This window comes from Danio rerio, chromosome 23, assembly GCF_052040795.2.
Source record: "Danio rerio strain M-AB ecotype USA chromosome 23, GRCz13ab, whole genome shotgun sequence".
NCBI classification, from domain to species: Eukaryota; Metazoa; Chordata; class Actinopteri; order Cypriniformes; family Danionidae; genus Danio; species Danio rerio.
In genome coordinates, this window is record NC_141043.1 from 47,787,158 (window position 1) to 47,815,064 (window position 27,907).

The following is a 27,907-nucleotide window of genomic DNA, read 5'->3' on the forward strand; positions in this document are numbered from 1 at the left end:
CCACACAGAAACGCCAACTGACCCAGCCGAGGCTCGAACCAGCAACCTTCTTGCTGTGAGGCGACAACACTACCTATTGCACCACTGCGTCGCCAAATAAAAATACTTTCTTATTTTAATTTTTACATGCTTTAATAACCTCACTGATTTTACAAAAGAAGTGGTCCTGTCTCTCATTTGTAACCCAAGTCTGTTAAAGTAATGCTATTAAAATCCTGTGATTGCTTGGAAAACATTCTATTCACGAGTGTAAGTTTACAGCATCTAAACCAGAGATGCCCAATAGGGTCAATTGTAACCTTTGATTCGGCCCGCCGTCTCATCAGAGAGGAGAGTGAGAATGTTGGAGAGGGTTGGGGCGAATGCCTTTACCACATAGATCGTCATTTCTAATTTGACATAAATTTTTGTTTGTTTTATTGCTTTGTATTCATTATATTTAGAGCAAACTGAAGTTAAATGTTTCAATTAAGTGTTGTTATTTTATTTAAAAATGTAAATACTGTGTCACTTGACAAATAGAGGACTATGCAGAAGACATCAGCAGGCAAATCAAGGCAAAAGTGCTGTTATAAACTGTATATTTTACTGTAATGTTCATTATTTTTGTCAAACAATACTGTATTAGTTAATATAACACAATATTTTCTAGTCATTGCTAAACAATGTTAAATAAATTGGTAAATTAGCCATGGCTACTAGCTATATTTACCTTCGGCCCACTAGCCTCAATCAGGTTGGGATTTTGGCCCTTCATAAGAAAATGTTTGGGCGCCCCTGATCTAAACCAATCTTGAATCATCTGTAAACTGAGGCATGTTTAGATAAGGTATCCCACCCCTCAATTCAGTATTTGTTTATTTATTTTCGGTTTATTAGTGATGTATTACATTTGTGATTAACGTTATTATTATAAATGCATCGTGACATGTTCTTATTCACTGTAATAGTTTGTAATTTAACAGCAAATCATAAATTCAACCGTTAAATAAGAGAAATGTTAATAAAAAAAAAAACTAAATAAATTCTCCGTCGCGCGTGAATGACGCGTTTTTAACGTGCCCGCGGCGGGAAGTCGCGTTCTTCTGCGTCACGGGCGTGTGTGTGCGCGCGCGCGTGAGCGAGCTGAGAGCGGTGGACGCGCGCACGTCGGCGTCTATTTGTGCATTTCGGTTCGGCGGGTGTCGGACGTTTACAACAGGTAAAGCAGGAGTCGGTCAGTCGTCCCTCGCCCCGGTGTGTGCGGAGAAGCGTGCGGAGAGAGCGGCAGCGCGGCGGTTAGCAGCTCCGTCACAGCAGGTCAGCTTCTCCGCGGTTAGCATCAGGCTAAAGCACGCGCGAGCGCTATTGTCTATCTGATGCGCGCACGTGCACGTCCATCTACAATAATGTCTGTTTATCTATCTGTTTGTCTGTCCGCTTATCTATTTGCCTGTCTATCTGTTTTTGTTTTTTTGTTTGTTTGTCTATCTATCTATCGTTGTTTGTCTGTCTCTCTGTATGTCTGTGTTTGTCAGTATGTCTCTATCTGTTTGTTTGTCTGTCTGTCTGTTAATATATCTGTTTACATATGTTGTTGTTTCTTCGTCTGTCTCGATACGTTTTGTATGTGTAACGTTATGTGTCTCCGTTTTTTTCTGTTTTGGTATATTTGATTGTCTCTGTTTGCCTGCCTGTCTCTGTTTGTCTGTCCGTCTCTGTTTGTCTGTCCATCTTTCTGTCTGCTTTACCTCTTGTCTGTCTGCCTGTGTATCTGTTTGCCTGTCTGTCTTCCTTTCTTTTTGTCTGTGTATTTGTCTGTCTGCTTGCCTGTGTTTATGTCCGCTTGTATCTATCTCTTTGCCTTTCTTTCTCTGTCGGTCTGTTTGTTTGTCTGTCCATCCACCTGTCTTTTTGTCTGTGTACTTGTCTGTCTGTTTGCTTGCCTGTGTATCTGTTTGCCTGTCCGTCTGCCTGTCTTTTTGTTTGTCTGCCTGCCTGTCTGTTTGCCTTTCTCTGTCGGTCTGTTTGTTTGCCTGTTTATCCACCTGTCGTTTTGTCTGTATGTTTACTTGCCTGTGTATCTGTTTGCCTTTCTTTTTGTCTGCCTTCCTGCCCGTTTCCCTGTCCGTCTGTTTGCCTTTCCGCCTGTTTGCCTGTCTGTATGTCTGTTTGCCTTTCTCTGTCTGTTTACCTGCCGGTCTGCTTGCCTGTGTTTCTGTTTGCCTTTCTCCATCTGTTTGCCTGTCTGTCTGTCTGCCTGTCTTTTTCTTTGTCTGTTTGCTTGCCTGCCTGTCTATTTGCCTGTCGGTATGTCTGCTTGCCTGTGTTTCTGTTTGCCTATCTTTTTGTTTGTCTGTCTGCTCGCCTGCCTGTTTTCCTGCCTGTCTGTTTGTTTGCCAGCCTGCCTTTTTTGCCCGTGTCCGCTTGTCTGTCTGTCCACCTGACTGCTTGTATGTTTGCCCCTGTCTGCCTATTTGTCGGTCTGTCTATATCAGTTGTATTCTCATTATGGTTGAGGTTCTCATGATCTGCTGTGTTTCTTCTGCCCGTGTTTGTGTTGAAGTGTGAGTGTGCGTGTGTGTGTGTGTGTGTGTGTGAGAGAGAGAGATGGTGATGGAGAAGCCGAGCCCCCTGCTCGTAGGACGCGAGTTTGTGCGGCAGTACTACACACTTCTAAATAAAGCACCTGATTACCTGCACAGGTAAGTTCACTGCTCATGTATTATGCAAACATGCTACATATTCAGTTGAGTTCAGAATTATTCGCCCTCCTGTGAATTGCTTTTACATTTTCTAATATTTCCCAAATGATGTTGAACAGATTCAGGAATTTTTCCACAATATTTCCTATAATATTTGTTCTTCTGGAGAAAGTCTTATTGGTTTTATTTCGGCTAGAATAAAATCAGTTTTAATTGTTTTAAACTCATTTTAAGGTCAATATTTGTAGCTACCTTAAGCAACCAGAACAAACCACTGTTATACAATGATTTGCCTAATTACCCTAACTTTATTAACCTAGTCAAGCCTTTAAATCTGATTTTGTAGGCTGATTTATACTTCTGCGTCAAACGCCGGTGTATGCTACGGCGCTGACGCATAGCCCTTCGTAGTGGTCGTCGGCGTCGCTGACGTGCACCTCTCAAAAAAATGTAACTACACGTCACAACGACGCATAGCGCAAGCTCTGTGATTGGTCGGCTTGGTAGCGCTGACGAGTCTGGGCGGGACCGAGAGCCGCGCGAATGGTGCGAGCCTGATGGAGCGATTGTTTACAAGTGTGGAGTCCCGTGAAGGAGCTCCGGATGGAAAGTTTTGTTTTGTGTTAAGTTGTTGCACGTCCGCCGGTTCCTGCCTCAAAATGAGCGAGTTTGAGCCACTTGTACATCCCGGAAGTGTTCAGGAAAAGCAATACAGCAGCGAAGAGACTCAACACAGAGGAACATTTACACCTCACTGCCTACTAGCGTTTCGGAAGTGTTAATGCAGACCCACACAGACAGCGCGCAGAAGTATAAATGCACGGCCACACGCGTTGCATGCGCCGTGGGTCACGCCGGTCACTTGACGCAGAAGTATAAACCAGGCTTTAGCTGTACAGAATTGTCTTGAAGAATATCAAGTCAGATATTATTTACTGTCATCATGACAAAGAGAAAATAAATCAGTTATCAGAAATGAGTTATTAAAACTATTATGATTAGAAAAGTGTTGAATCTCTTCTCTCTGTTAAACAGAAATTGGGGTGAAATATATTCATTATTATGTGATTAAATAATTAAATATAATAATTTAAGTTCATTTTGTTCCTCTGTTCACACAGCACCCCATATTAATAGAAAAAACACTGAATTGTTGACATTTTTCCAGATTTAAAAAAGAAAAAGAAAAACTGAAATATCACATGGTCCTCAGTATTCAGACTCTTTGCTTAGTATTAAGTAGAAGCACCATTTTGATCTAATGACCCGTTTCCACTAAGTGGTACGGTTCGGTACGCGTTTATGGCCGTTTCCACTGTCAAAATGAACCTAATGCCGAGATCAGACTGCAGGATTTTCAAAGTAGTCGTGTCACAGATGTTTTCACACTGCTGGACTATCTGGGCTAGCGTTTAGTCGCTGCTTTGTTTACACTGCAAGATGGATCGGCGACAGGGGCTTTCACATTGCATGACTTTGCTATAGGAAGACTCACCAACTACTTCCTCCAAACCATGTCTCGCAGCCAAAAACACGTCGGATATCTTTTTTTTATTAACTACATAACGAGTAAGAAGCCTTTAATGGGGTAGAAAATGTACAGATTTGCTCACCTGGGTTTGAAGGGAATTAGCAATTTTTCTTTAACTTTCTTTTTTTAACTTTCTGTATGAAATGTCAAACAGACTCGGGTGCTCCTGTCAAACCTCCACATAGAGGTAAAGTTGGTTTTATATTCGCACATTCATTCATTTAGAAGTCTGTAAATTGTTTACCATGTTACTTTGAATATTCGATCGGATTAAGCATGCAAATATGACTTGAAAACAACATTAACTCTGTTTATTTGACTGAACAATGTTGTACTTTGTAAGTCATTAGCTGCTAATATGATTTTGCTATTTAGAGTTTGCAAATAATGCTTTTATGAAATTATATTATTAAGGGGAAAGTCCGAATGTGCAAATATAAAACCAACTTAACCTTTATAACCTCCACTAGTTTTTCCTCCATTCCTTGGGTCCAAATAAACTGGAAATGAGCGCTTTTAACTTCTCCCCGAGCCTCCCGTTGGCCTGCAGGTACACACACTAGTGAAAGCTGCTCTCTCATTGGCTGTAGGCGATGGCTGATGTTAATTTCAGTCAAAACACATTTCACACGGCATGAATTGAATCTCTGACAGCTCTAGATATTCAGCACGCCAAATATCTCACAGGCATCGGTGACTCAGTGATTCTCTCAGACGCGTCTTTAATAGTTCACACTGTGTGACTGTCACTCACGTGCACGAGCACCGATTTGCCTGTGATTTCAGGCATTTGTCTGCCATTTTCTTAAATCCTATCGGCGAGTCAAAATCGGGGCTAAAATCATGCAGTCTGAACTCGGCATAAAAGTGAACTATACCGTAACACTTTTTGGGTACCCTTTTGGAAGACAACCTAGCACAACAACATCATACCAAAAGGCGAAGCAAGACATGCAACTGAATGCTATTGGTTCACAGAGATGCGTCACTTGCTTGTGTAACAAGCCAGGAGAATGAATACAAAAGAACCGCAATTTTTAAAAACACAGCCGAGACATTACACCGTAAAAATGTATACATATAATAATGAGCCATGGTCGACCCGAGCTCCAAAAAACTTTGGCGTCGTCTTGATGAACAGCCACAAAGCCAGAAAGAACAGCAGAATCTACCCTGTGCCCCGTAGTTGTGTACAAGGTCGTCTAAATTGCAAGTGGTTTCGCTTTCTCGTGATTGATCGTCTACGCGTCTATATTTGAAATTACGAACTTCTTGATGATAATAACGTGCGTGTGATTATTGAATAGCTTCTGACAGCTCCTGATCCTTTAAGACAGGGGTTCCCTAACTTTTCAGCACGTGACCCCTAAAATAACAATACCAGTGACTCGCGACCCCCAATATCCCCTGAGGTGGTTATAAATACATAAAAATTGCATGCAATGGCGCACACACACACACAAATAGACCCAAGTCTGTTCTTCGTTTATTTTTTTTTATGTATTTCAGTGCTGTAAATGGGCCAGAAAGTTTAACCTGGTGTTATAAAATCAATCTGCTGCATCTGACGCTATTGCTGTGTCTTTAATATAATGTATTTACCCCAGGGGTCGCAATCCAATAGAACAAGTAAATAAGCTACTATAGTAACTATAAACGACTGTTTTTTTTCTCTTCAGTTGGTTATGGATAAAATATGGTAATTCTTATGGTCTAATAATAATAAGTAGATTTTTGGAAATCGCCAGGCGAAAGATGATCAAATTGCAATGTTTAACTGTTATCATCACCTTCTAGACTATTGAGAACTCGAGTGACAGAATTACTCTCTAACAGAGGCTACATGTGCTGCTGAAGATTACAGACACAAATGAGAGGTTTGCACTGACTGTGGGCTCTGTTTCGTGTTGTTTATGAACCTAAATAAGGACTAAATGTCTGCTGTGTGTAGTTTTTCTGTAGTTGGTAACATATCGGAGACTGTAAGGAGCTGTATGTGTTCATATGTTGCATTTATATATTTATTGTATATAATAACAGACGTAACAGTAGGCTATTTCACACTATCATTGACCTGAAGTCGTAATAAAATCATGTTGATAGAAAGGTCAGTAATGAACGTTTATACACAAGTATTTATGTGTAAAAAGCATCTGTTTTGTGAGAAGTGCTTCTCGTATGAGATGTAAACGACCTGTACAGCTTTACTGTGACAGAAGAATGACGTCTGCTGTAACTTTGTCATACACCACGCCCACCAAAAAAGTACTATTGGTACCCTTTTAGCAGTGGAGAGGCAAGCCTGATAAAGGTGACCCGTACTGTGCCAGTCAGTGCCATAATACAGCCATGAGTCATTTTGGGAAAGGTCCAACAAGTTTTTCACACCTGTATTTGTGGATCCTCTGCTATACCTTTTGCTGTGTGTACGTTAATGAGGGAAAAAAATTAACTTAAATGATTTTAGCTAATGGCTGCAATATAGCAAAAAGTGAAAAGGTTAAGGGGATCTGAATACCTTCCGCACCTGCTGTATATAAAACTGTATAAGACAACTCTAATTCCTCCAGAGAGCAGTGCAGTGAATCTGCTGTGATCCTCTCAGACTGAACTCATGTTGTGTGTTTGTGTTGTGCAGATTTTACGGCAGGAACTCCTCATATGTTCACGGAGGTCTGGACAGCAATGGCAAGCCGGAGGAGGCCGTGTACGGTCAGGCGGTGAGTGTTTACAGTGGCGCCTACATGTGTTCGGCTGTGCGTACCTACCATGAGAGGGCGGGAATTAATGCCGCTTTTTAATTTTTTTATTACATGATTTAAATTGATTATTAAACAGTATACACTACGATATATTGATAAAGCAAGAAAGAATGACAACAAATAAAGGTGTGTGTGTTTTAAAGTGTGTATGTACTTGCATGGTGGGAGGTGGGTAAAGAAATCTTTTGGCTTTAGTTTTACTGGTGGATTTTCCGCACCTAAAAATCACCATTCAGATAGGTATTGTCACATGACCTTCACGTGTTTTAATGGAAATTATTTAAACATTACAGCCTTCATACAACGATTTATTTATGTCCCCCTTTTCAAAATATATACTTTGCATAAAAACATTATAAATATACTCTGCACAATATAAATAAAACAAATTTTAATACGATTTTCAGCAAACAAACACCCTTAATGTGTTTATTCCTTTATTAAGATATTCATTTAAATGTTTACTTTCACCGTTTCATTTAGGGAAACTCCTGAGGTAAATAAGTGATATCTCTGAACTTAAATCTAAATCTAAATAAAATGCAGCGCTTCCCACCTCCAGTCGCAATGACTTCTGGGACTTCCAGAGCGAGTTCGGTGCTCAAGTCTGCATCGGTGCGTCCTCTATCAAGAACACATCCGGGAAGTTTCACGCGTCCTCCGTACTTGCGGTCTTGAGTATTGGAACTGAACTTAGGCAGCTGATGATGACGTTGCACGAGAACACGAGGACGCAAGACCGCTGAAGAACGCATATTGAGAAACAGCCATGGTGTTTTAAACTATTTTTATCTGACAGACTGGCATAAATAAGCAGACATCTCCATTCTCACGAGTTTCTGAAGTGTCTTACACTTATAACCGAGTTTGTTCCACCGAGGTAAATGTTCAGTGCTGTTGCGAATACGCGAATTTGTAAACATCTGTCCTGCTTTTTCACATTATTTGATTAAATTAATTAAATTGTTATTGACCGGCGCAACATGTGAAAACCGTTTAATTTAGGCCCCTCTGAAACTGAACATTTCATTTATTTAATTTAATTTAGCCTAGATTATTATTTTATTGGACAGTTCAGTTCGTGGTTTGGCATTGTTAAAGCATATTGAGGGTTTTGAAGCACTTCACTTCAAATGTTACTGGTTCTTCTATTTTATCTAGAAGATAACTGACCAAGACAAATATTTGAACAAAGAGACAAACAATATACGAAGTTGATTTTAAAAAAACATTTTTTCTAAGAAAAATATAGGCTACAAATTGTATTTTTGTTTGAGCCCGTCCATTACTCAACTATGTGGGTGGATGATTTTCAGTCAGCGGAAAGTAAGGATTTAATTAATGCTTCACTAATTGTATTTTATCACAATTTTCTGTCATATATTTGCAAATTTTTTTAATATGTCATAATTTTAAAGATTACGTCTTGAGCGTCTGATTTTTCCATGTTGCTGATGTGCTTTTATTACATTTAGATTTCAGCAAAATATTACAATTAAAAAGGAAATAAGTTATGTCATAAAGAATGTTCTTGAATAATGCAGCCTTTGACAGCAAGCATCAGTGTTTCTTGACATGACTGGCGGGGTGGTGCTGGACTTGTGTGTACCCTGGAATAAAATCCTGCAGGCGCCCCTGAGTGTTTACATCTTCTGATGGACACATCAGGTTTTAAAATCTTCATTGCAGATGAGTGAGCCTTCAAAGCTCAAAATTGGCTGTGAATCAATCCACAGCAGCTATATTGCACTTTGGGTTTTTAGCTGCTAAGGATGCATTAATCCAATCCCAATTCAGATATTTACCTTAGCTCTCGAAACAGCTTGTGGAAGGCAAGGGCTTAAAGTTGTTGTTATTATATTAGCATTTTTATCTTCAGGAAAGGAGCATTAACGTTATAGCAGACACTGTAAAAAAGCTCATTCCCAAGCCACTAGACTTTACTGACAGGGTATTTTTCTGTCATCAAGAGACGAATGTGAAAGTATGTTGTGAGACTGCTATACAGGAATTATTATTACAGATCATACACTCACCGGCCTTATTAGGTACACCTGTCCAACTGCTTGTTAACACAAATTTCTAATCAGCCAATCACATGGCAGCAGCTCAGCGCATTTAGGCATGTAGACATGGTCAAAGCGAGCATCAGAATGAGAAAGAAAGAGAATTTAAGTGACTGTACGTGGCATGGTTGTTGTTGCCAGACGGGCTGCTCTGAGTAGTTCAGAAACTGCTGATCTACTGGGATTTTCACGCACAACCATCTCTTGGGTTTACAGAGAATGCTCCGACAAAGAGGAAATATCCAGTGAGCGGCAGTTCTGTGGGCGCAAATGCCTTGTTGATGCCAGAGGAGAATGGCCAGACTGGTTCCAGCAGATAGAAAGGCAACAGTAACTCAAATAAGCACTCGTTACAACCGAGCTCTGCAGAAGAGCATCTCTGATACATTTTACTATGTACTATAACAGATGCAAGTGTACAAAAGTGTGAACGCATAGTCCACATTATTATTTATTTATAATAAGTGTATATAATAAGTGCTCCACAATTATAACCGTCTACTTTTGTCGCAAGGGTTGAATTTCTCTTTTTGTTCTGTCGATGATCTTACTAACAACATACATTTACCGCTGCTGCTCGTCTCTGTTCACCTTACATTTGTTCATTCTGCCGAAACGCCAGTAAAGACTTGGGCTGCGTCCGAAACCGCATAATTCCATACTATATAGTACGCCAAAATCAGTATGCGAGCCGAGTAGTATGTCCGAATTCGAAAATCAGTATGCGAGAAGTACCCGGATGACTTACTACTTCCGGCGAGATTCTGAAGTGCGCATCCCATGCACGCTGCGCTGTCCCATAATGCCCCGTGAGAGAATTCATGAATGGAAGTGAGGCGACTCAACTGACACAGGTAGGTCACGTGACCATGACAAAATGTCGGATGTAATGCGTCCGAATTCCCTTCATACTTTTTACATTCATACTGTATAGAACGTACTTTTCTTACGGCCGAGTAGTACGTTTAAATTCAAATGCAGTACCTACTGAGTAGTAGGCGGTTTCGGACGCAGCCTTGGATTATTGCAAAACAAGATGGAGATTTCTGTGCAGCGATTACGGCAGGGTACGTTATTTATATTCTCTTAGATTTTGTGTAAGTGTGGTGTTGTTTGTATCTGATTTTTAAATAACACATTAACATATTTACACACATAGCTTGGCCTGTATATAATTTTTATTGGTGCTGTCAAATGAATTATCGCTTTGGAATAAGCTTGTACACATGGATGTGTTGAATAGATGTTGATGACACACCGCCTTTTCCGTTTTTCAGCCAGCTTCTTTAACTTTCCCCTCTTTATGTGAAAGACATTTACAAGTCTATAAAAGCTGTTCTGCATTTCTTATTTTGCCTGATTTAAACAATTATAAACAACACAAAACAGAAACATTTTGATGTTCTGATGGCGATTCCTATGCAGAAAGATCACTTCCCGCCCTTCATCTGAATTTCGCACCTCATCAGTGACGATACTTGAAAACAACCTATTATTGTTATTTCTCAAAGGCATTGTTAAATGCAATAGTAATAATATTATATGTAGGCCTACTGTTGGTTACAATGCTAAATATTTTCAAAGACTGTGCTGAATCTACACAAGACCCTCATTACTGTGTGTGTGTGTGTGTGTGTGTGCAGGAGATCCACAAGAAGGTGATGTCACTGCAGTTCAGCGAGTGTCACACTAAGATCCGTCATGTTGATGCTCACGCCACTCTTGGAGACGGAGTGGTGGTGCAGGTGATGGGGGAGCTGTCCAACAGCGGGCGGCCCATGAGAAGGTTCATGCAGACCTTTGTGCTCGCACCCGAGGTCAGTGTGTGTGTGTGTGTGTGTGTGTGTTTACTTTGCTGTGAGCGTTTATTGCAGGGGTCACCAATCTCGGTCCAGGAGGGCCGGTGTGCCTACAGGGTTTAGCTCCAACTTGCCTCAACACACCTCTCTGAGTGTTTCAAGTATACCTAGTAAGACCTTACTTCCATACTATGTAGTACGCTAAAATCAGTATGCGAGCGAGTAGCATGTCCGAGTTCATAGAATTCTAAAATCTGTATGCGAGAAGTACCAGGATGACTTACTACTTTCGGCGACATTCTGAAGTGCGCATTCAATGCAAGCTGTGCTATCCCATGATGCCCCGCGAGAGAATTCATGAATGCAAGTGAAAGGACGCAACTGACGCAGGTAGGTCACGTGACCATGACAATGTCGGATGTAGTACGTCCGAATTCCATTCATACTTTTCACATTCATACTGTATAGAGCGTACTTTTCTTACGGCCGAGTAGTACGTTTAAATTCAAATGGTGAACATTCTTCCTCTGCCTCTGCCTTTTTGTCATGTGGTGTTCCCCAGGGATCTATTTTAGCCCCTATTCTTTTTTCCTTGTATATGCTTCCCCTGGGATCTATTTTTAGAAAAGATGATCTGCCTTTCCATTGTTATGCGGATGACAAGTGGACTGGAGACTCATGTCTTGCCTGTCAGATGTGAAAGCCTGGTTATCTTTAAACTTTATAGATTTTAATGAGAGCAAAACTGAAACAATTGTGTTCAGCTCGTCAAATTATTATAGGACACCACCAGTAAATATTGGTGAATTGGGTTTTTCTGTAAAGCCTTGGGTAAAAATTCAGGGTGTTGTCTTTGATGATGGCTTGTGATTTGATAAACAGATTAACGCAGTGGTCAATTCCTGCTTTTTTCAGCTTCGACTTTTAAAAACAGTCAAACCTATTTTATTTAGAAAAAATAACTCATGCTTCCATTACTTCTAGATTGGACCACTGTAATGCGCTATATTTTGGGATGAGTCAGACAACTCTATCCGCCTACAGATTAGTTCAAAATGCTGCTGCAAGGCTTTTAACCAGCTCCAAAAAACATGACCACATCACACCAGTTTTGCGCTCTCTGCACTGGTTGCCTGTGTGTGTCACTTAAAATTCTTCTCCTTGTTTTTAAATCACTAAATGGCCTGGCTCCTTCCTACCTGTCAGACCTGTTGACTGAACATCAGCCTGTTCGGTCTCTTCAGTCATCAAACCGGAGACTATTATACATCCCAAAGTCGAAGCTTAAATGCAGGGGTGATCGGGTTTTCGCAGTAGCTGGTCCCATCTTGTGGAATGCTCTGCCCCTCTGCATTAGGTATATATCATCTCTGCCTGTTTTTAGATCTAGGTTGAAAACTTACCTCTTTTATTTGGCATTTTATCAGTGAGATTTATTTGTTTTAGCTATAATTTTATACTTGTTCTTTGTGATTTGTATTGTTCAGCACATTGGGCAACCTTTGGTTGTGTATAATAGTGCCATATAAATAAAATTGACATTGATAAATGCAGCACCTACTCAGTAGTAGGCGGTTTTGGACGCAGCCCTTGATTAGCTTGTTCAGGGTCACGAAACACCAGAACACATGTTTTGAGCTGTTGACAGTCGTATATGTGTCCCACACTGCTAAAAACACTATTAGGACACCTATATCTCACTAAAAAGTGTAAATTGGTTGTTTTTGCGTTATTTCAAGCAAATTCATACTTCCTGTTTGAAACTAATTTTTGAAGCTGCGTCACGGTCATGAGATAATAGCGTGTATTCCAGCGTGCAGACTGGACGTCTGAGCCAGAGTGTGTCTTATTACGTCTTACAGTGTGATGCATTAATGCATGAGTAAAGCTTGGTTCAAACCAATCAGCGCGCTCTATTGTGCAACTTCATTAATATTCATTACTGTCACAGTGTTTAGACGACAGAGACGCCACGTTGTGTTGGCAAAACAAGCGTGAAGAGTTGCTTTTATAGTTTGCTGCAGTGAAGTTTTGTTTTCATTTTCTCTCTGTGAGAGTTCAGCTGGAGTCACGTGTGGATTAACAGTGTACGCGACGCTCCACAACAATAACTTACGTGTCTAAGGAGGATTATTGTTTACCTGAGAGCTGTTCTCATCTGCAAACGCTGAGATCCGGATTCGCTTGTAGTCTCCTCTTAATAAAGACGCGGCTTTAGTTGCTGTGGATTGTCTTGTCTCTTCAGATTTGGTAAGTGAGTGCTCTTTGTTAATTCAGTTCGTATTTTATTCGTATCAAACAAACTATTGCACCGAGTGTAAACAAGTTAGCACTACAACCAAACTATAACCTCATGTTGGATTTTGTGACCGGAATAACACACGCGGCTTTCTGACACTACCTGCCGTGTGCATCTAAGTTTCCGGGAAATGCAGAGGTTTTTTTCTCTCATTCGCCGTGCGGTATCAAACATTGCATGAAAAATACACGCTTACAGCAGCTCCTCGAATCAAATATCACGTTTGTCGCGAGGGGCATGAATGAATTCCCTGAATGAAAGAGCCAAACTGCAGTTAAAGTGCACCATTTAATAATTAGGCAAATAATTCGACTACAGATGTCCATGTAGGTTAAACACTATACTTTCTCCCCTGTGTGTGTGTGTTTTGACTCTGAAATTCAGCGCGGCCAAAAAGACACTCCCACACCCAGCCTCTTTTCTTCCTCCGACACTCCCCCCTAAACCGAGCTGGACACGCCCACTTTTCTGACTTTTTCCAAAGTAGAGGTGTGAAAACATCCTGCTGAAACGAGGGGGTTTCATGGCCCTTTAAGGTTGGAGCTAAAATCTGCAGGACACCGGCCCTCCAGGAGCAAGTTTGGTGACCCCTGGCTTATTGGCACTGCTAAACTGTAATATTGCAGTTCACTTTTGTGAAAATTCCATCCAATGAGAAACAAAAGAGAACAAAATCATCACTTCCTGATAAACTGGAGCAGATATCAGTCAGAGAAGTGGAGTTTAATGCGTTGGGATTCTCCACTGTGATATTTTTTTTTTCTGTAATAAATGAGTTGTGCCTCAGAAGACCTAACGCAGTGGTTTTTGGAGGCGTGAGACGCTCTTTGGGAGCGCAGACTGATGCTCAAGACCATTCTGGAGGGATTAATAGAATAATGATAATAATACTGAAGCAATGTGATGATGGACTGATGAAGATGTAAAGCTGCAAACCAACATTAATGTTCCTAAAACATGTTTGTATCTGATCAGTGTCTGTCAAAAACTACATCACATCACACTGTCTGATGAAGCACAGGCGCAGACTCTATTAACTAAATGTGTTTGCATCAGATTTTGTGCATTTTATAAAAACTCCTCTATTAATGATGATAGTTTATGTGCAAGATTCCAATGTGAATAGAAACATTACCATCGTTTATGAATGTTCAAATTTTTCGACACTCTTCATTGTGTGTGTGTTCAGGGATCTGCTGTCAACAAGTTCTATGTGCACAATGACATCTTCCGCTATGAGGAGGAGGTGTTCGGAGACTCCGAAGCAGAACTGGGAGGTAAAACGTCCAAGTGATTGGTCTCATTTGCAGTGATTGATCTTCCTGATTTCATACAGTATTTGCAATGCTGAGTTAAATGCTGGGTTTATGCTGTAAAATGACTACATTAGGGCTGCACAGTATATAGAAAATGCAATACTGCATTTAATATAGTGTGCAGTATTCACAGAGATGTCTGATATTTTATTGTGTGTGTGTGCTATGCATTTGTGTTGCATGCATTTTATCAAAATATGAGCAATCGGATGGGACCTTGTAGTCAAGAAGGTAAATGATAGCCAATAAAAAAATTTAAAAAACAGCCAGTCAGAGTATGTGCAGAAGTTGTCAGTAATTCATTATGTCTTAAAGTCTAAATATTTGCATCTTGACTTTTTTTTTTGCCTGATATTAATTTAATTTGATCTGATAATCATTTTCTATAAGAAATATCTTCATTGCAGTACTATTTATTTTCTTAAACAATTTTAAACATGCATTGTCTGGTTGGTAATGTATTGCTAATGGATCTTGTGTCTGGAAATAAAGAATAATAATTCAACAATGATGCATAATTTCCCAGTATCATGTAGCGATGCAAGCATTGTAGATTTTGGTTGTACGATTATAGTCTAAGGAATTATCACGGTTATTATGCATTCCTTAATTTCAAAACACTACTAATCTGGTAAATCACATGTATTTTAAAGTGTTATTTATTGCAGCTCAGTAACCAAATACTGCAGCACGAGATAATAATATAAAACAAACAGTAGTCCATTTCTCTTTGGACTTAAAAATAGGTGTACAAAGTTTTTGACTGTTAGACAAAATTAATAATTTTACACTGAAAAATAAATGAATTAATAATTAAAAATAAGAATAAAGAAAATTGTATTTGTCTAATTTTAATCTACTGTAAATATTTAATCATGTTAATGTAAGTGTTTCCCTTTCAAAAGAGAATAAATGTAGTCAAAGGCTGCTGAACCTCTGTCTGAAAGAAGCTTTTAATCAATTAGATTACAAAATTGTTTGTTATTTTCATTTTTTAGAAATATAAATGTGAAGTCCATACAAAGAATGAAGCTGATTGGTCCGTTCTTGTCACGTGACTTGCTTTGCGTTCGCAGCATTCTGAAGTTGAGATGTTTTCAACTGGGTGTGCCTGAAAAGCTCGTGCACATAGCCAACAAGACAACACATGTGAACGGCCCTTAGTTAATAGCCATAGTTAATCCAGTGTGCGTGGGTATTAGCTATGTACAAGCTTAGAACTTTTAAACTAGTTGCCTTAACTTTTAGTTGCAGCAGTTTTGTTCTGTGTTGAAGCCTTTACGATTAATTAAATGTGACAAATGAAAGTGTGGTGAATAGTTTACCAGTTAATCGATACAGCTTCCCTAGTCAAGGTTCTTACGGGTGCTGGAAATCCTGGAAAATGCTTGATTTTAAATATTGTTTTCAAGGTTAGAAAAGTGCTTGGATTTTGAACAAAGTGCTTGAATTTATATTATCAGTGCTTGAAATTGTGACTGTTTTGGTTGCATATGCACGTGATGTTATCTATGTGAATATATTCGGGAGCATATGTGCGAGTGCATAAATTGTTGTCGTGCGATCATTTTTCATTGCAAAATGTTCATCGCATGTGCGTATTTATGGAGCTAATAATAAGCCAAAAAATCTGAATTTGAATTGTGTTCAATTGAATTATTAACAACTGTAAGTTAACAATACTGATTATGTCCTATTAGAAATGTTTTGAATTTGTATTTCTTAACATCTGAAATTTAAGACAACTTAATTTTTTAAGTCAGATTTTTATAGACATATTTTTAAAAAACATTTTTTGGTTTTGAATTTAAAGACTGCAGATATTGGGTATGTAAAAAATAAAGTTTTAAGTTTTCAAGAATTCAAATTAACACAATTCAAATTCAGATTGTCTTAGCACTATTAGCTTCATATGTATTTAGGAGACATTCACCCAGAATGCATCTTTGCACCTGAAACGCCAATCCAATGACTGTAAAAGAAAAATAACAACTGGTCATGAAAGTTTGGTACTATACCCAAACAAAATCTGACTGTAAGCAAATATTTTGAGATATCAACTTTAGGTAGAAAGAGACCAAACTTAAAAACATCCATCCAATAACTGAACTTTTTTTTTTTTTTAATTTTATTTAGTTTTAACCTTTTTGGGTGAACTATCCCAATAAATCTATGCTCCGAAGTACTTAACGATTTAAGTTGAAATGTCATATTGTGTTTTTTAAAATAGCACAATGGATTTAAATGTGAAAAAAGTACATACAGCATATATAAACAGAATTAACCGTGGTTATTAGGTGCTGGAAAAGCATAAAAATGCACCTTAAAAGTGCTGGAAATGTGCTGGAATTTGAAGTTGTAAAAGGTGTAAGAACCCTGCCTAATATTGTGCAGCCCTAGCGTTGATACAAATGTCCATGTTGATAAGTGATTTCCTCTGCTAGTTCTGACACCTGTAGGGAATTTTCAGTGTGTACTTTCAATAGTAGCAGTAGTGAATATGACGTGTTCCAATGTATCAGTTTATTCACCTCATTGAGAGTGTTTTGTTTACCTGATTGTGTTTGTCTTGCATCTATAACGTGTCGCTGAAGTGTTTAAGTGTGTGTGAGCAGAGTCTGAAGAAGAGGAGGTGGAGGAGGAACCAGTGGAGACTCATGCTTCTCCTGAACCAGCACAGGACCGGCCCAGCAGCACCACCTACTATGAGCCGCCGCCACCCGTCAGGTACCAACACACACACACACACACACACACACACCTCCTAAGTCATTATTCAAAGCTCCCCATGGCTGTGTATGTGGAACCAACTAATCTGTTTGTAATCATAAAGTCAGTTCAACTGGATTGAAAAAAAGTTCATGTAAATAACTTAATCTGATTAGGATTATAACAGGAAACCAATAATTTTTAATAGTGAAATATGAAAGCTGTTATCGATAAGTTGTGCTGCTCCTGATATGTCATGTTAACCAGCTGCTCGATTGATTGATTGATAGATAGCTAGCTCAATGCTCCGCTTCATCTTTCTCAGTAATGGAGTGGAGGAACAGCAGGAGGAGGCGGTCCCAGAAGTGGAGCCAGAGGTGGAGCCTGAGGCGCTGGCCAGTCAGGAGCCAGAGGCAGAACTTAGCACTGAGGCGGAGTTACAGGTGGCAGAAGCAGAGCCTGAGGAAGAGGAGAAACTGCCAGAGGAGGAGAGAGGCTCCACCCCTGGCCTTGCCCTGACTCCGCCCCCTCAGACTCCAGAACCACCCAAGGTACCACCTCATTTTATTGATTAGGGCTGCACACTGAATGCTTTTCACATTTGTGTTCTCTGCAGCAGAAGTCGTCTAACTTGGTAAACTCAAGAGTGCAGTGAAATCTGTAATTGTAGCGGAGTACAACAAGTCATTACATTACAATCTTATTTGCTGAAGTAATCATCGTTTTGTTTAAATGCACCAAATTATATAACCAATATTCTCTGAAAAATGGATAAAAATATGCATTTTCCAAAGATGAGTCCTTAGGAAAATGCATATTTTTATCCATTTTTCAATGAATGTAGGTTTTATATTTTGTTGCATTTAAACAAAACGGTTTATATTCATTAAGAGTTTGGTCACTGAACAATTTTAGCGATAGAAAGATAATGCATTTGAATTAGGGCTGTCAAATGATTTGAAAAATTATTGTATTCACACTTTTTTTGTAATTAATCATGATTAATCATGAAACGGCGTATTTATTACAGAAATAAAAGGACAGGCATTAAATGCCACTTGAATTTCAAAACAATCAAAGCCAATATCAAACAAAAATTATTTCCATGTTGGATTCTAAGTGGACTACACGCACATACTCATAACGTGCGCACTACAGCCGACCCGGTGAGATTCGTTAACACGTACGATGGCGTTGCTTGAATTACGCGCTCTTAAGTATGGCTGTATTTTACAAGCAAGGATTCTGACACAGCAACATGAAACTTATGAAATGTGAAGGCTCATGGACGCAGCTTAGAGAATAGGGCAGAGAATAGGGCTGTCTTTGACAGCTTGTGACTTCATCTGCCACTTTTACTGAGTACATTTAGATGGACACCAATACTCTGCTTTTATGATTAAAATAATACTGATTAAGAGTCGACCATGTAAGTATCGATTTTTGATTACTTTAAAGGATCATGTAAGTCCCGAAATGTGAAGGTTTTTCTTTCCTTTCGCCATGACAAGTCAAATTCCATTAAAACATCCTGAATGAAAATCTGCTGAATGAGAGTGAACTGCTGAACTATTAAAGTTTGAAGTTTAAAAATGAAGCACCCCAAATTGCATGAAACTCTGGAGGAAACGCTGGATAGCCTGGTGATGCCACATTAATTGTTTTATACTGAAACTTTCCTTCTAAAAGCGCGTCCTTGGTCTTATCCAAATTTCTTTGCACGTCAAACACACGCAGGGCCGGAGCAAGCTGAACTGGTGCTCTAGGCCAGGGGTGTCAAGCTCAATTCCTGGAGGGCCGAAGCCCTGCACAGTTTAGTTCCAACCCTGCTCCAACACACTCACCTGTAGGTTTCAAACAAGCCTGAAGGACTCAATTAGTTTGATCAGGTGTGTTTAATTAGGGTTGGAACTAAACTGTGCAGAGCTGGGGCCTTTTTGGAACTGAGTTCGACACCTTTGCTCTAGGCAAACGGCAATCACGCCGCCCTCAACCCAAAAGTGAAAAAGAAAGTGACCTTTTTGACGATGAAAGCAAGGACTGTGAGAGAGAGAGAGTCTGTGTAGCTGATGCGAGTGAAGACCAGGGGGTTCGCTCACTATTCTGCTGCCCAAGGCGCCCGCTAGGTCGCCTCTATGCACGCGCCATTCCTTAAACGCACGTCGGCCACAACAGGAAAGAAAAAACTGCAACTGCGCTATTTGCCTATATATATTTTAAATTATTGCCTATATAATATTTCAAATTAATCGCGTGTGTTTACGCACTAATTTTGTAAGCCCTAATTTAAATTCAAACAAGTTATTGCAACAAAAAATTACAATAACTACAATATTTGTTCTAAATTTTTATGTTTCTCTTGATTTTTCCTGTATATTAAATTGATTTTTAAAAACGTTCCCCCAACATATTAGTTTGGCTCTATTAAAGTTCTGGCTTTAATAATGACTAATGTAACGTATATGCTTGAATATATTATTGTGGTGCCTCCTGGAGAAAATATTAATGCTGACCTCCTTTATGCTGAGCACTGTATAATGCATTGTCAGATTTCTGTTGACACACTTGAGGAGAGTGTTTTATGCAAATTATGCAAACCACTGTGTTAACACTGACATCATCTACAGGCGTTCTCATGGGCTCTGGTGACCAGTAAGAATCTCCCTCCGGCTGGAGCTCTTCCCGCCTCTGGAATCTCTCCTCATGTGGTCAAAGCCTCCAGTGTTCAGGTAAAGCTCAGACTCTGCTCTTGTTCACCCCCAAAATAATTCATATTTAATCTAAAACTCTCAAGATTCGCTGTGTAATGCTGAAGTTTTCTGTCTCTCTGTCTGTCAGCCACGGGTGGAGCTCAAACAGGACGGTCCGTCATCACTGTCCCGAGATCAGAGGAGAGAGAGACCAGGGTTTACTCCACGAGGAGCCAGAGCTGGTAAAACACACGCACACACTAGAGCTGCACGATACAGCATCGATTACGCAATGAGCACTTTATTAGTCACATCACAGGATTAGATTATTTATTAAAGATTATAGCCATTATTAAATATTATTATCTTTAAATAACTTATGCAATTATGACCCTGTCGTTTTACACTTGATTGTACAATTTCTGTACTTGAATACTGTTAGACTCTCCAGAAAACCATAAAGCACCATCTGTTTCTCTTTTATCTGTGCTCTATTGTTTTATATATGCTTGTAATTAATTATAATCTATGTAAACGCACTGCATAGACTGGGATAATCAGGTCTTTTATTCTATCTAAATGACTGAAATCTTTAGGCTATTCAAGTCATCAGTTATATAAAGTTATATTCATATTGGAATATATATATATATATATATATATATATATATATATATATATATAATTTTTCATTTTTTAAAATTTATACAACAGTTCTGTCTGGTTCTCAAATCTGATTGGCTGATAGCCGTGCGATATTCTGCAATATCAGAACTCCTACAGCCTCTTTACCCTTTGTGTATTACTCCGCCCACATACAGCCAACAAAAAGCCGACACAACAGATCTCAAGTTTAAAAGATGCCCGCTGAATTGTTTAACTGTGAGCATATGATTTGAATCCGGAAGAAAGTAGTTCCTCATACAGAAGGGTTTTTGAGAGTCTCTGTGTTTGATTTTGTTTTTATATACACAATTATGCCGTCAAACTGTTGTATAAACGCAATATCACACTCATAGCAGTGCCTCCCACCAGTGCCAATATACAGCCATATCGCACTGCTACTCGTGTGATATTGCTCATATATATATATGTATACACACACACACGCACATGTAATGTTGGGGTTATAATTAAGTGGAAAACACGGTTCAGAACATGTAGTAAGTGTTATGAAGTTTAGTCTAATAAAATGAAATACTTTTATTTGGATGGGTTTTCTTTTGCCCCATTTAAACTAATTCAGTGGTTCTTAACTGGTTTGGCCATGGGACCCACATTTTTACATGGTCATCAAGCCGTGAATAATACAATTTTAGGAATTGTAATTAATTTGTATTTATTTGTAAGCAAACGCAAGTAGTGACAGAATAATTTTAAGAAAATCGCAAAGACTTACAAATAAACAATATTTTATTGCTGTCATTTAACAAAATATATCGAATTATAAAAATATTACAAAGTAAAAACGACAAATACTGTTAACAGTAGTAAGGGTAAGGAAAGGTTCAGGTACCATGAACTAAACTGAACTGTTAATGAAACATGTTTGGTTTCTAAATGTTGTTTTAATTTAAAAGGTTTCATGCTCTCTTATGAGAGCACCTCACTACACATGACACTGAGGCTCTAATGCAGGGGTCACCAATCCTGGTCCTGGAGGGCCGGTGTCCCTGCAGGGTTTAGTTCCAACTTGCCTCTACACACCTGCCTGGATGTTTTAACTATACCAAGTAAGAGCTTGATTAGCTTGTTCAGTTGTGTTTGATTAGGGTTGGAGGTAAAATCTGCAGGACACCGGCCCTCCAGGAAGAAGTTTGGTGACCACTGCTCTAATGCCTCGTTTCCACTGACTGGTGCAGTACGGTACAGTTCGGGTCGGTACGGGTCACCTTTATCAGTCTTGCGTTTACACCACAAAGGGTACCCTTTTGGTGGGTGTGGTATACAACCTAAAATTTAAGTCGACGTCATGCTCGCTCGAATAAATGTCTACAGTAAAGCTGTACGGGTCATTCACATATCATAATGAGCAGCACTTCTCACAAAACAGATGCTTTACACACATAAATACTTGTGTATAAATGTTTATTACTGACCTTTCTATGAACATGATTTGATTATAACTGCAGATCATTGACAGTGCGAAATAACCTACTTTAACGTCTGTAATTATATAAAATAAATACATAAATGCAACATATATGAACACATACAGCCCCTTACAGTCTCCGATATATTATTCATTACAGATAATTTATACACAGCAAACATTTAGTACTTATTTGAGTTCAAAAACACACGCAATATAGCCCACAGTCAGCGCAAACCTCTCATCTGTGTCTGTAATCTTCAGCAGCACATGCAAACTCTGTTAGAGAGTCATTTTGTCATTCCCAGTTCATAATAATCCAAAAGACGAAGATAAACATGGCCGTTTGTTCATGATTCAGGTTGCTAAAACAATTTTGCTCCTGTGTTTTGACGGCTTTTTTTCCGTGTTTCACTCCCGCTTCACTCTCGCGCTTGTCCTTTTTTTTTCCTGAATGTATCAGATGACGGAGACACTTCAATAATCACATTATGATCATCAGCTCAAGAAGTTCGTTAAATCAAATATAGACGCGTTCGCGAGCTCCCGGATGAAAGCGAATACCGCTCGCACTTTTAGACGGGCTCGTAAAACAACAACAGGACACGGCAGATTTTGTTCTTGGCTGTGTGTCTGTTCACCGAGACGACGTCAATGTTTGAGCCCGGGCCGTGCACATATTCGAGGTCGTACTTGTGCTTCAACATATTTGTTGCTATAATTAAATGAAATTTCACATGTCAAATGGTAGGGTTGTCGTAAAAAAGAGCGGGTCTGATATTAGAAGGTCCGCACAGAATCTGTAGCTGCGTCCTAAATCGCATACTTATGCACTATTCTACGCCATTTGTAGTGTAAATAGTGTAAGTAGTGCGTTCACATTGAAAACTCTAAAAATAATAAGTGCACTTTAATTACCCGGATGATGCACTCATTCAGCCGCTAAAATGAAGTGTGTAATGATGGACACTTCACGCACTCAACGACCGCAGGTTTGCTCACGTAGCGGTAGGGTCGGAGCTATCAGGCACACATGTTGTATAAATTTATGTTTTGGATGATGAAAGCAAAATTATCCTACAAGAGGGATTATTATAGCGCCTCCCGATGGTGAATGCGGTTATACTCACGGCAGGTATTATTCAATAATTTGGTCGTTTATTTCACTGATTTGGCAACCGTCAAACATCATCAGGGAAACGGTTTGAATTTCCGCTTAGTAAAAAAAGTGTGCCATTTGGGACGCCACTTCATACATATACTATCCTGTTGAGTGTGTAAGTGCATAAGTACATAGTGCATGAGTGCATAGTGTATAGTGTGCCATTTGGGACGCAGCTTATTTATTTTCTGGTGTAAAATTATTATTTTACTTTTTTTAAACATAGCCATGTCAATAAAGGCTTTTTAAAGATGTTTCCACCATTTTTCAAGTGCCTTGGATGTAAGATAAAAAAAAAAAAACAGTACAGTTATTAATTCCTCTCATGTTTGTCAGATGGCGGTGGTTCGGAGGCTTCAGGTGGGAAGCCGTACATCAGCTTTAAAGGCGAGTTTCCTTTAATTATTATTTTATTTATTTATTTTCTCTCTCCCTCTTTCTTATAGTTTGGTTTTGTGTAATAGGCCAGCATATACCTGTAGTTTGTTTTTGTCATACCCTCTCATGTATTGAAAGAAAACAAAATAAAAAATCTTGAGATACAAAACAAATGGAGTTTCCCCCTGTGCGATTGACATCAGTGTTTCTCATTCATTGCGTGTATGTGCAGGTCGTGGTGACGGTGATGCAGGTGATACGGAGGGCCGCAGGTCTTTTCGTTATCCCGACAGTCATCAGCTGTTTGTTGGAAATCTTCCTCATGACATCGACGAGGGTGAACTGAAGGACTTCTTCATGAGTAAGAATCTTTGAGCTTTGACTGCACAACATTTCAGCATCGATATTACAGGTTCTGCAGTGTCCCGTTAATATTATAATAATTAAGTTTAACCCTTGTGTGCTCTTGGGTCATTTTCATCCACTCTGGGGTCGTTTTGAGTCTTAATTTGGCCAAAGCTTTCTCTATGTTTCAGGAAATGGCATGATTTTTGGGGAACAAATCTTATTTTAATGCATATTTTGGCAAACTGCTTTGAAAAGTAAAAAAAAAAAACACTCTGGGCAAATTTACTCCCCTTTGGTTTTGCTGGGGGCTGTTTTTGCCCCATTGACTTTCATTATAATCACATTTTTAAATTGTAAAGTCATGACAGCACATAATCATGCAGTCTTGATTGTTGCTGGTTTTGGCTGCTAGGAAGAGGTAACATTTGCCATTTTTACTGTTGATCATCAGTTGTAGTGCAAAGAAAGCTTTTATATGGTGTATTGTGTGTGTGATGCTTTGTTTCATTCAGCGTTTGGAAATGTGGTGGAGATGAGAATCAACACCAAAGGCGTCGGAGGAAAACTGCCCAACTTTGGATTTGTAGTGTTTGATGATTCAGATCCGGTGCAGAGGATTCTGGGAGCAAAGGTTTGTGACTGTGATTTTCTGAATATTCAGATAAACTATTACAGGAAAAGCAGATTAATTGTCCATCATTGCACTTTAAAAACACGTTGAGCCTTGATCTATGATAAAGAATGACTATCTAAATCTAATCCAAAAGTATTCAGATTACATTACTAAAATTTGTAATCTAAGAAATAAAACAGGGATTGGCACAAAAGTAATCAAAATGTAATCCAAAAGGAGTCAGATTACATTACCAAAATCGGTAATCTAACCGATCAAGTAAGGGTTAGCATAAAAGTAATCTAAATGTAATCCAGTAGTAGTCAGATTACATTACCAATGTGTGTAATTTAAGAGACCAAATAAGGGTTAGCACAAAAGTAATCTAAATGTTATCCAAAAGTAGTCAATTACATTACATGAATGTGCAATCTAACCAAGCAAATAAGGGTTAGCACAATGTAATCCAAGTGTAGTCGAATTACATTACCAAAATGTGCAATCCGATCAAATAAGGGTTGGCACAAATATAATCTAAATGTAATCCAGAAGTAGTCAGATTACATTACCAATCTGTGTAATTTAAGAGATCAAATAAGGGTTAGCACAAAAGTAATCTAAATGTAATCCAGACGAAGTCGAAGTACATTACCATAAATGTGTAATCTAATCAATCAAATAAGGGTTAGCGCAAAAGTAATCTAAATGTAATCCAAAAAGTAGTCAGATTACATTAGCAAAATGTGTAATCCGATCAAATAATAATCTAAATGTAATCCAGAAGTAGTCAGATTGTATTACCAACGTGTGTAATCTAAATGATCAAATAAGGTTAGCAAAAAAGTAACCTAAATGTAATCCAAATGTAGTCAGATTACATTATAAAAGTGTGTAATATAAGAGATCAAATAAGGGTTAGCAAAAAAGTAATCTAAATGTAATCCAAATGTAGTCAGATTACATTATAAAAGTGTGTAATATAAGAGATCAAATAAGGGTTAGCACAAAAGTAATCTAAATGTAATCCAAATGTAGTCAGATTACATTATAAAAGTGTGTAATATAAGAGATCAAATAAGGGTTAGCACAAAAGTAATCTAAATGTAATCCAAATGTAGTCAGATTACATTATAAAAGTGTGTAATATAAGAGATCAAATAAGGGTTAGCAAAAAAGTAATCTAAATGTAATCCAAATGTAGTCAGATTACATTATAAAAGTGTGTAATATAAGAGATCTAATAAGGGTTAGCAAAAAAGTAATCTAAATGTAATTCAGAGGTCAGATTACAGTACTAAAATGTGTCATCTAAGAGATCAATTAAAGGTTAGCACAATGTAATCTAAATGCTATCCAAAAGTAGTCAATTACATTACATAAATGTGCAATCTAACCAAGCAAATAAGGGTTAGCACAATGTAATCCAAGTGTAGTCGAATTACATTACCAAAATGTGTAATCCGATCAAATAAGGGTTGGCACAAATATAATCTAAATGTAATCCATAAGTAGTCCGATTACTTTACCAATGTGTGTAATCTAAGAGATCAAATAACGGTTAGCACAAAAGTAATCATAACGTAATCCAAATGTAGTCAGATTCCTTTACCAAAATGCGTAATGTAAGAGAGCAAATAAGATGGAGCACAAATGTAATATAAAAGTAGCCCAATTACATTACCAAAATGTGTAATCCAATAAATCAAATAAGGTCTGGCACAGAAGTAATGTAATCTGACTACTTTTGCATTACATTTAGATTACTTTTGTGCTCCCCTTAATTGATGTCTTGGATTACGCATTTTGGTAAAGGAATCAGACTACTTCTGGATTGCATTTGGATTACTTTTGTGCCAACCCTTATTTGATCAGTTAGATTACATATTTTGGTAAACCTAATGTAATCCAGAAGCAGTCAGATTCCATTACCAAACTGCGTAATGTAAAAGATCAAATAAGGGGAGAATAAAAGTAATCCAAATGTAGTCCAACAGTAGTCAGATTACATTACTGAAATGTGTAATCTACCAGATGCACAGATGAATTAAGCACAGAAATAGCAACGTGAGCTAACATAATCAATATGGTTAGATTTGATTTCACCTGTACTTCAACATAGTCTCTGTTCTCCTGTGTCCCGCAGCCCATCATGTTTCGAGGTGAAGTGCGTCTGAATGTGGAGGAGAAGAAGACCAGAGCGGTCCGTGAGCGTGAGACCAGAGGGCCGCCAGACGCCCGCCGCGGGCCCAGAGGCATAATGGGTAACGGCATGGGGCGTGAGCGAGACTCCCGTGGGCCGCCGGCCTCCAGAGGAGGGATGGGAGCAGGACGAGGTCAGAGCGGAGAGAGCCGCTTCACCGGCCCGCGCACACGCTAATCGCAGAACACACCTTTCTCTATTCAGTCTTTGTTGTCGTTTTCTCTCCACGTCTCTCTCTCTCTGGCTTTCGGACTGTGACTGGCCATCAAAGACTCAACAGAAACTCAGCTTTGTATTATTCCCGTCATGATCTCGCCGTGAGCTTTTTTTTTTTTTTTTATCCTATAAAACACAAGTGGAATGTCACGAAGGGGTTTCCTCATGGAACGGATCTCTCACATTTTATAACGGACGAACATCAGCGCTTCGTAAATCAGTGCTCCGTGTACACTTTATTTATTTTCCTCGTAAATAAAACAGTGGTGGTGCCTTAACTCGATTCTCGCCCTTTCTGTCTGTCTGTCCGTCTGTCTGTGTGGATCGGCAGTATTTCAGGTCTGGTTCAATCTGACGGAGTCCATGATTCTCTGTTTTTCTTTGCATGGCTGTTTTTGTTTTGTTTTTTGGGACGGTCTTTACGCACGGCGTTCTGAAGCTTTTCCCCACGTGTTTGCTTCAGACTGGACTTCATTCGGCTTCAGCAGGTTTTTGTTTTGAATGTGTTTTTCGACTTTCAATAAACTACTGAAATCTGCAACAGCAGCGTTGAATTTGATTGTTTATTTGGAGCTAGTGCAATTTTGCTAGCTATGTTTTCATATTAATATGCAAATGAGATTTATATTCAATCATTTCTGTAGCACTTTCACAATGTAGACTGTCAAAGCAGCTTCACATAGAAGATTTTAGTCAATTGAAACTGTCAGTCCAGTTTTCAGAGTTGAGGTTCTGTTCAGAAGTCCAATTACTGAAAAGTAAATCCATCGATGTGCAGCTCCACAAGTCCTAAACCAAGCTAGCCAGGGGTGACAGAGGAGGAACAAACGTCACCGATTGACCAAAGTGAAGGCGAAAAAACCTAGAGAGAAATGTTTATTAATGTTCCTCTGGCTAAATGTTCTGTGCAGAGCTGCAGTCTAGGCGCTGGACGTCCATCATGGAGAAGCTGCAGGTGTGAGTAGGTCACCGGTAGGTGTTCAGACTGGCCCACGGGATCTATGCGGAGATTTGTCTGTCACTGGGGTCTTTCAGTAATCAG

At 39.0% G+C, this 27,907-nt stretch overlaps 1 protein-coding gene across 6 annotated transcripts; it reads left to right on the forward strand.

The window, feature by feature from the left end:
- The first annotated feature begins 1,083 nt into the window (after positions 1–1,083).
- On the forward strand, positions 1,084–27,406 carry g3bp2b (G3BP stress granule assembly factor 2b). 6 transcript variants are annotated; one of them, NM_213374.3, is given in 13 exon segments: positions 1,084–1,299; positions 2,546–2,684; positions 6,854–6,935; positions 10,687–10,860; positions 14,331–14,418; positions 17,073–17,184; positions 17,492–17,717; positions 19,794–19,895; positions 20,005–20,098; positions 23,447–23,497; positions 23,721–23,849; positions 24,349–24,467; positions 26,593–27,406. In NM_213374.3, coding segments are annotated over 12 exon segments (1,506 nt in total). In that variant the 5' UTR covers positions 1,084–1,299; positions 2,546–2,589; the 3' UTR covers positions 26,827–27,406.
- Positions 27,407–27,907: the final 501 nt, after the last annotated feature.

Excerpts from the sequence above, each read along its gene's own strand:
- g3bp2b (XM_087305471.1), top strand. The coding sequence starts at position 2,590 with ATGGTGATGGAGAAGCCGAGCCCCCTGCTCGTAGGACGCGAGTTTGTG. Across the intron at positions 10,861-14,330 it reads CCTTTGTGCTCGCACCCGAG|GGATCTGCTGTCAACAAGTT; the intron begins GTCAGTGTGTGT and ends GTGTGTGTTCAG. Across the intron at positions 23,850-24,348 it reads ACTGAAGGACTTCTTCATGA|CGTTTGGAAATGTGGTGGAG; the intron begins GTAAGAATCTTT and ends TGTTTCATTCAG.